Genomic DNA, 14,245 nt, shown 5'->3' on the forward strand with positions numbered 1-14,245 from the left:
ACGAATATTAGTTGGATGCTCAAAATATTTTTATATATTTACATATTTATTCAGATAAGAAAATCGATCCCAATAAATTATCTGATCGATTACCATCCATATAAGTTCGCCTTCTCAATTTGCCTGTGGAGATTCTACTCGTCCTCCTACAGGCACACGGGTCCTCGTTAGGATAAAAGCTGTAGAAAGACATTTCAACAAAGCAGTAGAAAAGCATGAAAGACAAATTTTTTAATCAACTCCAGGGGTTTATTAGTAATTTCACGTCTTCTCAGCCGTACTCCCATTCGTACGCTTGACGGCGTCCGCAGTACAATATCCAACTCGAGGGGTATTTCGGTCTACGAATATATACGGAGATATATGTTGGGGTCCCAGCGGGGGGTAGCGCACGTGCTTGGAACGTGCGCGAGCTCGGCTCCTCATCGCGGCGCGTGTCTCCTACGTGTCGCTTAAACGGACACGCTCGCCCGCGCCGCGGATTGCAACTCATTTACTCGAGCTGGTTTCGGCCCGGTGGGCCCGCTCCCGGGGATAACGATGGCGGTAGCGGGCTCGAGAGAGAGAGAGAGAGAGAGAGACTGAGAAAAAAAAACGAGAGATAAAGCGAGGGACGGAAGAAGAGCAGGGAGAGGGGGTGAGTATTCCTTTCATAAGGAGAAAGCTCTGCCTGGAGATATATATCTCTCTCTTTCCGTCTCCTTATTTTAGGAATGTTCATTCATTACTGGATTAATATTTTTCATTTCAGTGGATTGGAGCGATTGCATGCGATCTAGATCTACTGCTCTTCAGATCTTCTCTTTGTCTTGGAAATTTGGGAAATTTATAAGCTGCTCTCTTATCAGGTACTTGAGAACTCGTTTCTCTCTATCCCTTTTTTTAACTCCTGTTTATGCTTTAGAATTCTCTGTAAATATACAGATTATGGCGTTTCCTTCGCTTTGTTAGCTTATTTTCTAAGTTTTGAGGTGGTAGTTTTGGAAATATATGGTTTCGTTTGCTCTCTTACTTTTATTTTACTGAGTTTGTCCGATTAGATTATGCATTTTTGTTTTGCGTGTCTCTGCGTCCAAATTGCAGAGTTTATCAAAGTAATCGAAGGTAGATTTGGGAATAATGTTTCGTTCTGTTTCCATGCTAAATAAACGAAAGGATGTGTGTGTTTTTTCAAAGTAAATCCGCGAGGGCAGCGTTTTATTCGGAACCAGGAGCACTGCCCCCAAGTCTTCTTAGCTGAAAGTGGAAAGAGCCTCTCTCTTTTTCTCGGTCACGCTTCTTTCCTTGTTAGGAAACTCTGGCACAAATGTGGGCCGTGTCCAATCCACTGTCCTAAAGCAGGAGAAAGAAGAATCCGGAGATATTTGATTAGGAAAAATAATGTGAAGGAGTTGACAATAACATAGAGGTAAATTATTAATTTTTTTTATATAGTTGAATTATTAATAGATTTGCAAAAAATTTAAGAATTTGTTTGGTTTGCAAAAAAAAAAAAGTATAATAAAAACAACAAAAAAAAAAAATCTTTTAGTTGTGGTTCTCAACTGAAGGAATATAGAAAAATAGCATTTACATAAAAATAAGATTTTTATATTTTATATAAAAAGGTTATGGGGATCATAATAAAGCTATTTTTTTTAATTGGGATTTTTTTTAAAGTATTTTTAAACCATCAAAATTTATAGATAATTTTTTTAATTTAATATAGCTATAATAGATATTTTATATAATTTTTCAGAAAAATAGCTATTCAACTAAATATAGGTGACTATGAAATTATTATTTTTTATGTTTTTAAAATTATTTTTAAAAAAAATATTTGGATGAGGTAAATTTTGTTTCATAAATCAAATCAGCCTTGAATGCTTTGAGACTAGTCCGGAATTTGACTTCAGCCTGCCGTCAGCACAACGTGTACTCTGTGGCGAAGTTATGGATTTTGGTCCATATGACTGCTGGTTTTTGTCTTATGCAGGCGCAGTCAAAATGCGGATGGCAAAGGCAAGATATCCCAGTTTCGGGAAGCTTAATATCCCATCCTATTCCTACCTTGATCGGTTCATTGCTAGTATTTCATTTTTAATTATGCATACATTTACATAGAAATTGTCTATAATTATAATATTGTCCATATTGCTGTTGCTTGCACTTACGAGGACTTAAAAAAAACTTTGAAATTTGAAGCAGATGTTAAAGGATCAGTAAAAAGAATTAAAAAGTTATAGCTCGATCAATGGAGGCTATCATCCTCCTGACTTACCATCCTCGGAGTAATATAAACTTCATTTCCAACTGTTTGTGTAAAATTCTTAAGCTCAGCTGAATCTGAGCTATGTTCCCATTTCACGAAAGTTTAACCTTAGCAGTTCCGCAGGAACATTTTGACCCAAACGTAATCCTTCGTCCCCGAGGTCTCAGCACTATTCGTTTTATTTAGTCAAGAGGCCCACCTCCTCCATTAATGAGAACGTACCTAACTTTGTGTCCTCCTTAATTACTAGGGTAGGGAGCAATTTTTTAATCAGTACTCGTACTCACGGAAAGAATCGTTCGTTGGCGAGTTCGGTACGATGGCTCAAGTCTAGAGACGAGACCCGGAAATTTGTCCGAATATTGAGACGCGAAAGTTTTAGAACGGAAAAGAGAGAGGGCAGGGTCATCCTCATCTCTTCGCGTCTCTTCTGTGCTGTTCTTTCCTCCTTTTCTTCGCCTCTTTTTCTTTATGAAGCTAACTTTTATACGGTTTTTTTTTTGTTTGTCTTTTTGCACCCCTCCTCTCGCTCTCTGTCTCTCTTGACTCGACTCTTCTCTAAAGTGGAAGTTCTTGTCAGGCGGAGGAAAGCAAAAGGAGCGAAAGGGATAGAGGATTAATTGATCGATGGCGTCGGCGTCGGCGTCGGAGAGCAGGAACGTGACATCGGAGGAGACGGAGGTGACGTCGGAGCGGCGACCGGAAGAAGGGAAGGAGGAGAGGGAGATGGACCTAGAGTTCCCTCTTATGAGGCAGTCCTCCATATACTCCCTCACCCTCGATGAGATCCAGAACACGGTGTGCGAGCCCGGAAAGGCCTTTGGCTCCATGAACATGGACGAGTTCCTCACCAACATCTGGAACGTCGAGGAGGGCCAGATCGCGAACGCCCACGCGCAGAAGCAACCGCACATCGGCGGAGGGGGGATGCCCGCGGCGGCGCCGCTGCAGCGGCAGGGATCGATCACCATCCCTCCGCCGCTGTGCAGGAAGACGGTGGACGAGGTGTGGGAGGACATCCACCGAGACCAGAACGCCCGCCGCCAGAACGTCGACGGGGCGCCGCCGCCGTCACAGCAGCAACAGCAGCCGCAGAGCAACGGCGTCGCCCATCGGAAGCGGACCTTCGGGGAGATAACGCTCGAGGACTTCCTCGTCAAGGCCGGGATCGTGAAGGAGGGCTACCAGCGCGGGAGCGCCCCGTCACCCCACGCGGCGCCGGTTCCGCCGGCGACGCAGTACGGGATGCCGGCGGGGTACCAGATGGTGGGGCCGGAGGGGGCGCCGGTGTTCGGGCACGTGGTGGGGGTGCAGGCGTACGGGGACCACCAGGTCGCCGCCGCAAATAGGATGTACCAGGTCGTCGGCGATGGTGGTGGGCCAAGCTACGCGTTGAGGAATGGGTTCGGGGGGATGGTTGGGAACGGGTACGGTGGTGGAGCGGCGGTTGGGGGGTCGCCGGCGAGCCCGGGATCCTCGGAGGGGGCGGGGGGAGGGCAGGTGGACAACTCCGATGCGGCAGAGGGAGGCGGAGGTGGGAAGGGAGGGAGGAAGAGGGCGCTGGACGGGACGGTGGAGAAGGTGGTGGAGCGGCGGCAGCGGAGGATGATCAAGAACCGCGAGTCTGCGGCCAGATCCCGCGCCCGAAAGCAGGTACGCGTGCATGCTACTATATTCGCCTCGGTACCATTCCAACATCTATAGGAATTAGCATGCAAGAGTGCTGAAGATGAAAAGTTCAGGATTTTACATCAAATTAGTCTTTGATCTTCTTATTCGCGTTGGATGAGAACTGAGCAGTGCTTGTTTCCACCCAGAAGTGGACGCGGGGGTGACGGGGGTGAGGGAATTACGTAGACGACAACATTGGGGATGGGTATTATAAATTCTGCGATTGGATACAGAGCACAAATCTTTGTTGCTTTCTCGGCCTTTTGGGGGTTGGCAAAGATGCTCAATCTTTTCTAAGTGCACTCCTCATCATATGTTCTTGCATTCACCGTGCAAGAAAGTTTTTTATGCCCGAGAGAGAAAACGACAGGGAGAGGGAGAGCAAGAGTCTTTAACGTCGGGATGGTTCTCATGGAGGATTCTGTTTTCATCAAAGACGTAATCTCAGCTGCTTTCCTGGGCTTTTTGATAGCGACTATCCGTTAGTTTAATACTTTACGATGAAGCGCGCTGTATTTGTTTCCAAAACTAGTATTTCTCGACGTGGCACCTTTTGGATGGGCCACGGGAATTCTGGTGCTTTCCTGCGTACAGGGGATCGGGCGAAGGGGTTGGGCCTTCGACATCATTATGTTAGGTTTTAATTTGACATTAGATCCAAATCCTCGCACGCACTTACGACTGATATGAAAGCCCAACCCGTCATTGGCTCAGAGAAAAGTGGTAAAACCTATTCTTTGGTGTGGTTTTCGACGACTTAATCCTCTCTAAGACAGCTCCGTGGGAAAAACATGCAGGCATATACAGTAGAGCTCGAGGCGGAGCTGAACCAGTTGAAAGAAGAGAATGCCCGCCTGAAGGAAGAGGAGGTAAGGCCCGTTGCAAATTCGTCGCATACAAAGTTACTCTTCCATTGCCTTCCTTCGCTAATAAAATGTTACGGATCTTTTTTTCTGGATTGACAGAAGAAAATTCTGGCATTGAAGAAGCAACTGGTACGTATATATATTCTCCTCGCTCGCCAGTCGCGGCAGTAATCACACTGCTTTCTTTTTCTTATGAGCTTGCACGTTCTCGAACTATATAACATGCCAGAATTTGAAGATTGAAGCTCACTATTTGTTTGTTTGTGGCCTTTGCTTTCTAGCTGATGGAGGCCATGGCCGAACGTGCACGCGTGAACGCCCAGAAGACTATCCTGACGCTGAGGCGCTGCAACAGTAGCCAGTGGTAATGGGATCTCAGCAACGACCCTAGCCCTCACCTGCCATGCGTCATGTAGTAGTAGTCTTTCGTTTTGTTTTAGCTCTGTTATGAGGAGCAGGGCGCTGGGAGCGAACCCATCTCATTGCTTAGCTCCTTCCCATGGTTCCTGCTTTTTTGTTAGTAGGCCCTTTTGTTGAATCCCTCGGTGATAGCTATCCTGATACATAGAGAATTTGGTTGGCTGCTCTGCTGTACAAAGGTCTGCCCGGAAAACAATGTGAAATAAAGAAGTGCCAACATGTTCTTGTGTTCTGTGCATTTGTGAGTACAATATTATTGTGCTTGGTATCGATGCCTGCGCTGAAAAGAGGACTGAAGTCGTGGATTACGGACCTTAGCAGCTAACTCTGTCAGGAAATTTAGGAATTTAATAGACTTATTCCTGGTATACTTGTCGATCGCTCTCTTCTTATCATCCAGAAGTAACGAGAAGATAAGATTAATCAACTCTTCTATCTGCTCATGTTATCAGCTCGTTTGAGCTCCGCTCCACTGGGAAACTGAGCTGAGCTCGGACACGTTTGAGTCCCGGGCCTGAACATGGAGATTGTTCAAATATTCAGCTCAAAGTTTAGCCTAAGCCAAGCTCGAACAACTTACTTAAAACCTGGGCCGAGACCAAGCAGCTTGGTACTTGGCTCAGGCTCGATTGCACCCCTACTATCCCATCTTAAAATTATAGTTTCCATCTTCAAATCCCGTATGACTGCAATGGTAAGTTGATAAAGCTAATTGCTGGCACCTGGTTGGTACACTAACTCAAGAACCTCAGAGAAATTTAGACGTATCTAACACCCTTCAGAAATGAAAGATCCAGAGCTCATTTGGAGATCACGCAATCAGACGACAAACCTGTAATCTGTCGGTCCACGTAGTTTCTCCAGGAAACGGGCGAAGAAGCTCGAACAGAGCAGGGAACTGGGGCAGCTGTCGTGAAGGGGGAACTGTGGCAGCTGTCGGTTCTGTACATTGACGGAGTATATATGGCTGTCTTAAAGAAGGCTTTCCAAACAGTGTATCCGGGCCTGAAATATTTAAACAATGCAAACGTAAATGCTACGGACATATAACAGCTGGAAGATGGAGACCTTGATGCTGCTTCACATTTGAGTCCCAACAAAAGCAGGTGATAACATGACGAACTGTAGACTAAATCCAATCATACAAGCAGAGCTAGATGACTGTCTTCGGACACTAAATAGTGTGAAAAAATGATGGATATCAGCATTTTTAGGGTAATTATTTCTGAAAACAGTCCAATGTAACCCATGCAATTTTATGCTTGAGGTGATAAATTGACACTATGCTTGAGGCGATCATTTTATGAGACTACTGCAGGATCCAGAATGACAACAGCAAGTGCTGAAAGAATGACGCTTAGAGAAAAGAATATAATTACCCGAGTATGGAAGTCGTCCAGTGCTGCGCCATTCCAGCTGACGTGGAATTTACCCTTGGCAAATGATTCCTGTCATATATGACGCGTATTATCACATTTGGGCAAGAAAATTGGAGGGCAAGAGACGGCCAGTTATTGAGAAAATAAATGCAGACATACGTAGTTGTAAAACTCAGCCAATTCCACGTTAATATTTAGATGAAACAAATTCTTGATGATGCCCAGCAGCAGTCCAGGTCGAACAGCAGTCTCTATTGTCAGCATGCTGGTACAAAATTGGCAAACACATGCTGAGCCCTTTCCAAATTCACTCTGAAGGTATCATGTTAAAGAGTTGCACGGAGTATAGTGATGTCTGTAAGTTGTATTCATATGGTTTACAAAGCACAAAAATATGTAGGGAATTTACCTAACCAAGCTAAAACTGCATATTCTACAATAAAACTCAATGACACCTAACTGATCGCAGTAAGAAAAATAGCGATGCAGTTTATAATTTTAACTTTATTTTTTTTCTTTCCTCAATCATATTCATTGGTATCGATAAACATACTATGGATTAATTGCAAAAGGTTGGGGAGCCCCTAGTATTCTATATATTTGAAATCAGTAACATGGTGGCAATCAGATAGATGTTGGATGCAGCAACGATGTTTGACAAGTCTACCACTATGAACTAGTAAGATAGTGATAATGCTACCATAGGAATAGTACCCCAGACCTGAAAGCCTGACTGCCGGCTATTAGATGGCCTATGAATCAATTTTTTGAACAATGATGTAAAACTGACATCTGATTTGACATCGTAATTTTTGCAGCTCTTTTTCATCATGGATATTTCTGAAAGAAAAGTGTGCTCGAATCTAAAGCAACCTATACAGTAATGCAGAACAGTATACAATGATACATAATAGGAAAAAATATGAAACACAAAGCATCAAGCCTTCGCTTTGTTCCATCGTCTTTAACATGTACACATACATCAGCACCAAGCTGTCAACAAAAAAATCAGCTCAATGGTCCTGATAGGAAGAGCCTTCAAACCTTCAAGACTATAATAGGCCATTGAGTCATAAAAACCGTCACAAATTGGAAACACATCCAATTAAAAATTAATATTTTACATATTTAGTCTAACACAGAGCCTGCAACATAAAACATGAAAAAGCACGAAAATTTTATTAAAGTGAGGTAAAAGCTATATAACAAAACAACGATGATGATGGTAAAAAATAAGGTCAAAGAAAAAAAAATTAAAAATAAAAATTTGATTATGATAAGTTAATGACTAAGAATCAATAGAGAACCTACTAATGTATTTTTAGAAAAAGCGACCATGAACAAACAGTGCTTATAATAAAGAAGTAAAACAAGGACCGATTCCCCCCTCCCCCTACAAGACAGTATACACAAGAGAACGAAAAAGAAAAATCTTTTGCTGGAACATTTTTCTCATCCGTTCGGCAACAAATATTTAAAGTGGCCAAAGTGATACAGATCGAGTTTGGTGATTTTCTTAGTGACTAAAGTGATCCATATCGAGTTTGGTGATTCTTTTGAATACTCGTAGTGGCCAAAGTGGTCCAAATCAATTCTGGTGATCCTTCTAGATCAAAGCTCCTCTTGTTTAGGAGATTTAGCTCCTACTAAATAAAAACTGAAGATGGAAAAATGCTTGCTTTCCTGCCTCGCAGCTGAACCACTTGGTTTTCCTCAAAGATAGAGTTGCTGGTGCTCATGTTGAAGGCGTCACTAATCGAGACATGATATCGATGAGTTAGGTAATCTTCTCCTCTAGTTGTATAAAATATCTCTTTGTCTAATCATCCATCAAGAAAAACCTAACAGCCATACTCGTCTTTGTCTTTGAAGCACGGATAGCCCTTCTTCTGACTGCTTGTACTACTTGTGCATCTGGACCATGCACTAAGGCTCCCATAGATGTTGAGGATTAGAGCTCTAATACCAACTTGATCTGATCAAATCAAGTTAGAATTCCACTAGATAAGAGCATGGCTCTGACACCAACTTGATCCGATCGGGGAGAAGAAAGATTTTCTTCAACCTGCTCAACTCGAATCTCTCGGAAGATAACTATAAGAGGATAGAAAAATTTCGAAAGTAGGGCTTAAGTCCTTTTTTCTTTCACTAATCATTAAAAACAACGAGGTATATAGCCTCTATTTATAATATGAGGTCGCCCTAACATAATTTAGATCGGATTCCTCTTTCTAAACCTAGTAGGACTTTTTTTCTAAAATAGATATCTATATTAGAAATATTCTAGAAAAAGCTAAAATTCTTAGAAAGATAGATCTTGACTTTCACATCGACTCTGCCTTCTGTCGCTGTACCTGATTCTTCTCAAATAGAGATCTATGCCTGGTCAAAGTATTGCCCGAAAAGAAAATTTTCAATTTGACCAGCCCGTTTTGAAGTCTAAACGATATAATTTCATCCTAATTCAACCTACTACTTGTAGATCTTCAAAAGATACCTAATTTCAAAAGAAAAGATTATCTCAATTGGGCATCGTATGATCAAGTTATGGCTTTCAAAAGTTTAACATGCGACTTGGCTTCTCAATGCGGCGGATCTCGCTCCTGAACCCTGTTCAACCCCACTCGCAGTGGTCAAAATGGTCCATATCGAATCTAGTGATCTTCCTAAATACTCATAGTGGCCAAAATGATCTACATCGAGTTTGGTGATCCTCTTGGATATCCGTAATGGCCAAAGTGGTCTACATCGGGCTGGTGATCCTCTTGGATATTCGTAGTGGCCAAACTGATCCACATCGACTTTAATGATCCTATTAAATACTCATAGTAGCTAAAGTGATTTAGATCAAATTTAGTGATCTCGTTAAATACTCATAGTGGCCAAAGTGATCCAGATCAAATTTAGGGATCTTCTTGAATATTCGTAGTGACTAAAATAATCTACATCGAGTTTGGTGATTCTTCTGAACACTCGTAGTGGTCAAAGTAGTCCATACTGAGTCTGGTGATCCTCCCGGATCATGGTAGGATCATGAGACTTAGTTAATCTATCTTATTTTGATTCCATGTATCGATTCATTATGTGAACATCATTAGTGGATTAGCTACTAAGTTGTGAAGCTTATAATCTTCACTTATATCTTTCAGATCTACAGACCGAGACTTGGGCAAGTATCAGCATTTTAAGAAAGTGTTATTAGAGGCAAGGCCGCCTTGCTAGTCAGTATGTTTGGTTTTGATGAGTAGTGTATATTAAAGTGCAGCTCAAAGTTATGTATACATACTTAGTTACTGAAAGTTGAGTTATAATTTTGGAAACAAATTCTTGGCTATGACTTAGGATGGTATGTTTGACTTGATGTGATATGTCAATTTAGTAGTTTACTGATTCTAATAATTACTATTGCCTATATATGAAGTATATGATTTTCAGGTTATATTGATTCAATGACAGGTGAAATGCCTCATGCCCTCGAAATATAATACTAAGGTCGGGGGCATGACATCAAAGTTTCTAAAAAATGACAAAATCTAGTTTGACCAAGCATTTCAGAGCCTAAGGTCTCGAAACAGGGTTGTTTGCAGCCCGACATGATAGAAAATAAGAGCTAAACAGTAAATAGATCATGAGAGTTTCATCAATCGCTGGTTTTTGTTACAGTTAAATACCATTAGCATGTAGCAAGAATCCTGTATAGCATTATCACAGCAACTGCAGCTATATAAAGCTGTTTAGCTGCACAAATAACTGGTTCTTGCAACATTGGGGTCATGGACAAGTTACTGCAACTGGAAGAGTTTTGGTAGGTTCAATTACATCATAGCTAGTAAACTACATCAAACCAAAATGGAGTGACTCACTCACTTACCGTAACTGGTCGACCAATGCACCCAGTTAAATGTAATCATACAGGCTCCAAGGGCTAGTTTATTTTCCATTTCCATTCCACCAGTTTGTGTTACACTATGTTGGCAACAGTACCAGTTTCATAACAATAACAAACTGACCGATCTACTCCTTCACTAAAACACCGAATAGTCTTAAACTTGCTTATATTATGCATGGCTGGAGGTTGATGCCCAGGAGATTAATTTGATAACTACTTCCCAGTTAAATCACACTTACTATAAGCATATAATCAAAATTAATGGGACATTTCCATAGCGTTTCAGCCTTTAGATATAACAAGAGAATTGAAGAAAGAATACACTAGAAGCAAATTTTTAATAACTGTGGTAATGGCAGTGCATCAGAAATCTTTACATTCAAAAGAAAGCCCCATCTATAAAGCATTAGTTAGAGTAGTGTCCATAGGGGACTAGTAGATCTACTGAAATCAGCAAATAATGATAAAATAGCATGCAGTTATTTATTATATCCTCCACTTTTCTGTGAACAAACTTTGATAGAAAGCCTTTTTTCCTACTAATGCTTTGAGCTCAATTCCTCTTGATAAACTTTGATTGAGTTAAAAAAAAAAAAGAAGCTTAAGTTTCATTCTATGCATGCTCACATGGTTGTGTTTTTTATTTTCTTATAGTAAAGAAAATATTCCTAAGTTTTCTATTACTAACAGTAGCTAGGACACTGGTAGAATGTACTATATATGAACTGTATTAATTTGAAATTTAGCACAGCTGTACAGACCCATGCATCCTAATAACCAAATCTAGAACAATATAAAGAGCATATTCTACATTCAGAAGTGGACTTCTGCTGGCCTGCAGAGCTTGGAATATCTTACTGAAAAATTTTCACCTAAATCCAACTTCTCCGTGATATGAATAAACTCCTGCAGGGAAATCTTAAATATAGTGAATGAATCACTAAAAAACAGAAAAAGTTGAAAAGGGGCACAAGTAAAAATGTATCATACTGGATGATCCTTGAGAAGGCAGTTGTAAATGACCAACCCAGCTTCTTCTAACACATCATAATCCTCAACTTTATGCCCTTGAAGTTGTTGATTAAAGTGATTCCTAAGGTGTTACACAAATATATTTTTTAATATCAATTACAGCATATGATATGAAATGGATGCTGTGCATCCAATCATAAAATGGAAAGGAATGCTTTAGTCAGCCCTGTAGTCTCAATGACAGCTCTATACGTTAAAGAATACACTAACTTCCATCATATAGCAGGTAATATGATACTGTTAAACGGCTGACCAAAGAAATCTCGTAGTATTCAAGACATCCTATAAACAAATTCTTTCAAGATTGATCTTAATTGACATTCTCCAGCATGCATGATTGTTACCATAAGCTGTGTGCACTCCAAAAGTGTTACTGTGGATTTGTGGTTCATATCTTGGGTATGGTAATTCAGCTATGTAACTTCATCTTTTTAACAAGAAGAATGAGAAATCTCACTGTCAGCAGCTTGCCTGAGCCGGGGAGTATATTATGGTCGCCCCAGTAAATTTGTGGTATTCAATCACAGTGCTTGTCCTATGCTAGCTAAATCCATGTACATAATGAATAATGGTGAATAGAGCTCATAAGCTCACATCATTATCTATTGAAAGCTTGAGGCAGCCACTGGGGTGGCGTAAAAGTAGTTGTGGGGGAAGGTTTGTTAATATTCTACAAAAGTGTAGAGGTTCCAACTTTCAAGCTGCTCTTTTGTTTGATATAGGCTAAGAAAAAAATCATCAGATTGAAATACAAAATGTTGTTCAAATACGGAAATGATTACTCACGGTTGTGTAATTAAAACTTTTGTTTGCAAACTAGAAGCCTCCTCGGTTGTCACAGTTCCCTTAAGCACATCCCAGCCAAGTCTTCCTAGAGCCTCCAACTGCAGAAACACAAACCCAGAGATATAATTACTCTATTGCGAGTGCATACGTTGTAACTAACAAGCCACAGCAGAACTGTTACACAGAAAAATTATCTAGTCATCACCCAGTTGACAGTTGTGCTGAAAAAATAAGAAAATAGAAAGCAAACAAATCATATAAATATGCTCAACAGGGTATCACCAGTAACTATCCCAAGTCTTCACTGCCAAGGAAGTGCTTTTTGCTGGCACTAATAACAACATATTACGGCCTAATATCCACAAAAACGATCTGCTTCTAGAATGATTCCTTTTTCACTTAGGAACATAATAACACAAATTATGCTACAGTGATGGCTCTATCACCTGAAAATAATGAAGGTAAACTGGAAGAAATATTCATCAACATACAATTTTAAGCATAGGTATGCATGTTATACATAGAAGTTCGTGTAAATTATTAGCAAACAACACAAAGGATCGCCATAAATAGTACATGCGAAGATCATAAGAGAATCAAGATAGTCTGCAAAAAAACAGATATTAGCATAAGGAGCTAAAACATTTTTTGTGTAATCGAAGGAAAATGGAAAAACCAGTCACTTCACCAGTTCAACTAGCGTCCACAAGTGGTCCCCAAAGTTAAGTTGCACAATTGTTTCTTCAGGACATGACTCTTGATCCATCAGAAACAACAGGACATCGGAATCCATGCCAAGTTCCCAGGCCTGCAAAGAAACTGTCAAAGCAGCAATACATACATTTGTACCACCATCCATAATGAGGCTAAGAAAATTACAAGCAAGCTGTTTCTATCAAAACTCTTTAAACAGAATCTTGAAAACTAATTTGCAATGAAATCATATAGGCCGAAGTGCCAAATTATATTTAGTTCTCCACAACTGATTCTTTATTGGCATTATCATAACTAGTCCATCCATTGCATGATTAAAACCCAGTGCAGCAACTCAACCTTCCACTGGCTTAACACTGCTGTTCATAAACTTAACAGCAGAATCAAGGATGAGGACATACCTTGAAAGAAAATTTCACCACATGAACAGGATTGTAAGAATTCCGAGAACCATTTCTACAACATAGCACATTACATAAGATTACTAGAGGAACCATTTCCGATTAAGTAAATCTGATTTTCTTGTTCTCGATTCTTTTACCTTGTTAGAAAGACAGAGCAATAGAATAGAACAAGATGTAACGCAAAAAACACTACCATGATCACTAACACACGCTTCTCCTAATGATAACCACAGTTTGACCATTCCAAAGCCATCAAGAACATTCAATCAGCATTACAAGATGCACAATTCCATCACCTTCAATACATTGCAGTGAAGTGAAAACCAAATAATAGACGTTAATAAAGCACAACCATATATCGCTCCAAAACGATACCACATCAATAGTCTCGGAAATTAGATCAAAATCACAGCAAAATATCCCACAATAAAACTTTCAATCAAACCAATCTTAACAATAGAAACAATTTCAGATGGAAGACAATTAGACTACAGTCACAAATACTGGATTCTTCATCATTAAGAAAACCAAAGATCGCCTAACTTAGTGAAAGAGTCAAGAAACCAAATCCTATTTCTTCAAGTACCCAAGATCGCCTATTCCAAGAAAGCTGCTAACCCTTTGAATCAAGATCGAGTTTTCGAGCTTACCCACGAGTCGTTCCAAAGAATCCTCTACGGGAACAGAGCATCGGATACTCGAGGAACGGGGTGAGTTGGCGATTCCGAGCCGAGAAGGGGTATGGGGTAGAAACCCTAGTTTGGGAACCCTATAGGGGTGGTGGAGAGAGAGATGGCAAGGGAAGAACCGAGAGCGAGAAGGAAGAAGGCACG

At 40.7% G+C, this 14,245-nt stretch overlaps 2 protein-coding genes and 1 long non-coding RNA gene across 7 annotated transcripts; 1 reads left to right on the plus strand and 2 right to left on the minus strand.

Moving 5' to 3' along the window:
- The first annotated feature begins 525 nt into the window (after positions 1-525).
- On the plus strand, positions 526-5,440 carry LOC103717991 (bZIP transcription factor ABI5 homolog). Of its 5 annotated transcripts, none has more exons than XM_017845425.3 (6): positions 526-637; positions 752-848; positions 2,816-3,904; positions 4,720-4,791; positions 4,888-4,917; positions 5,070-5,440. In XM_017845425.3, the coding sequence occupies exons 3-6, from the start codon at positions 2,879-2,881 to the stop codon at positions 5,154-5,156; spliced, it is 1,215 nt and encodes a 404-aa protein (XP_017700914.1). In that variant the 5' UTR covers positions 526-637; positions 752-848; positions 2,816-2,878; the 3' UTR covers positions 5,157-5,440. The 5 variants fall into 5 exon arrangements, with proteins under 5 accessions (XP_017700914.1, XP_008804819.1, XP_038972507.1 ...); XM_008806597.4 differs by having other exon boundaries at positions 2,832-3,904; XM_039116579.1 differs by lacking the exon at positions 526-637 and having other exon boundaries at positions 644-848; positions 2,832-3,904.
- On the minus strand, positions 5,317-11,164 carry LOC120104798. Its single transcript, XR_005507153.1, has 3 exons — positions 6,747-11,164; positions 6,588-6,656; positions 5,317-6,213 (listed from the first exon to the last, which is right to left on the minus strand). It is a non-coding gene; the product is annotated as an uncharacterized LOC120104798 (long non-coding RNA).
- A 125-nt stretch (positions 11,165-11,289) lies between these two features.
- Positions 11,290-13,624, minus strand: LOC120104788 (ACT domain-containing protein ACR12-like). The gene is made up of 4 exons (XM_039116551.1): positions 12,983-13,624; positions 12,295-12,392; positions 11,467-11,569; positions 11,290-11,382 (listed from the first exon to the last, which is right to left on the minus strand). The coding sequence occupies exons 1-4, from the start codon at positions 13,151-13,153 to the stop codon at positions 11,290-11,292; spliced, it is 465 nt and encodes a 154-aa protein (XP_038972479.1). The 5' UTR covers positions 13,154-13,624.
- Between the last annotated feature and the right edge of the window lie 621 nt (positions 13,625-14,245).

The sequence above is a fragment of the Phoenix dactylifera genome, unplaced genomic scaffold (genome assembly GCF_009389715.1).
Source record: "Phoenix dactylifera cultivar Barhee BC4 unplaced genomic scaffold, palm_55x_up_171113_PBpolish2nd_filt_p 000112F, whole genome shotgun sequence".
NCBI lineage: Eukaryota > Viridiplantae > Streptophyta > Magnoliopsida > Arecales > Arecaceae > Phoenix > Phoenix dactylifera.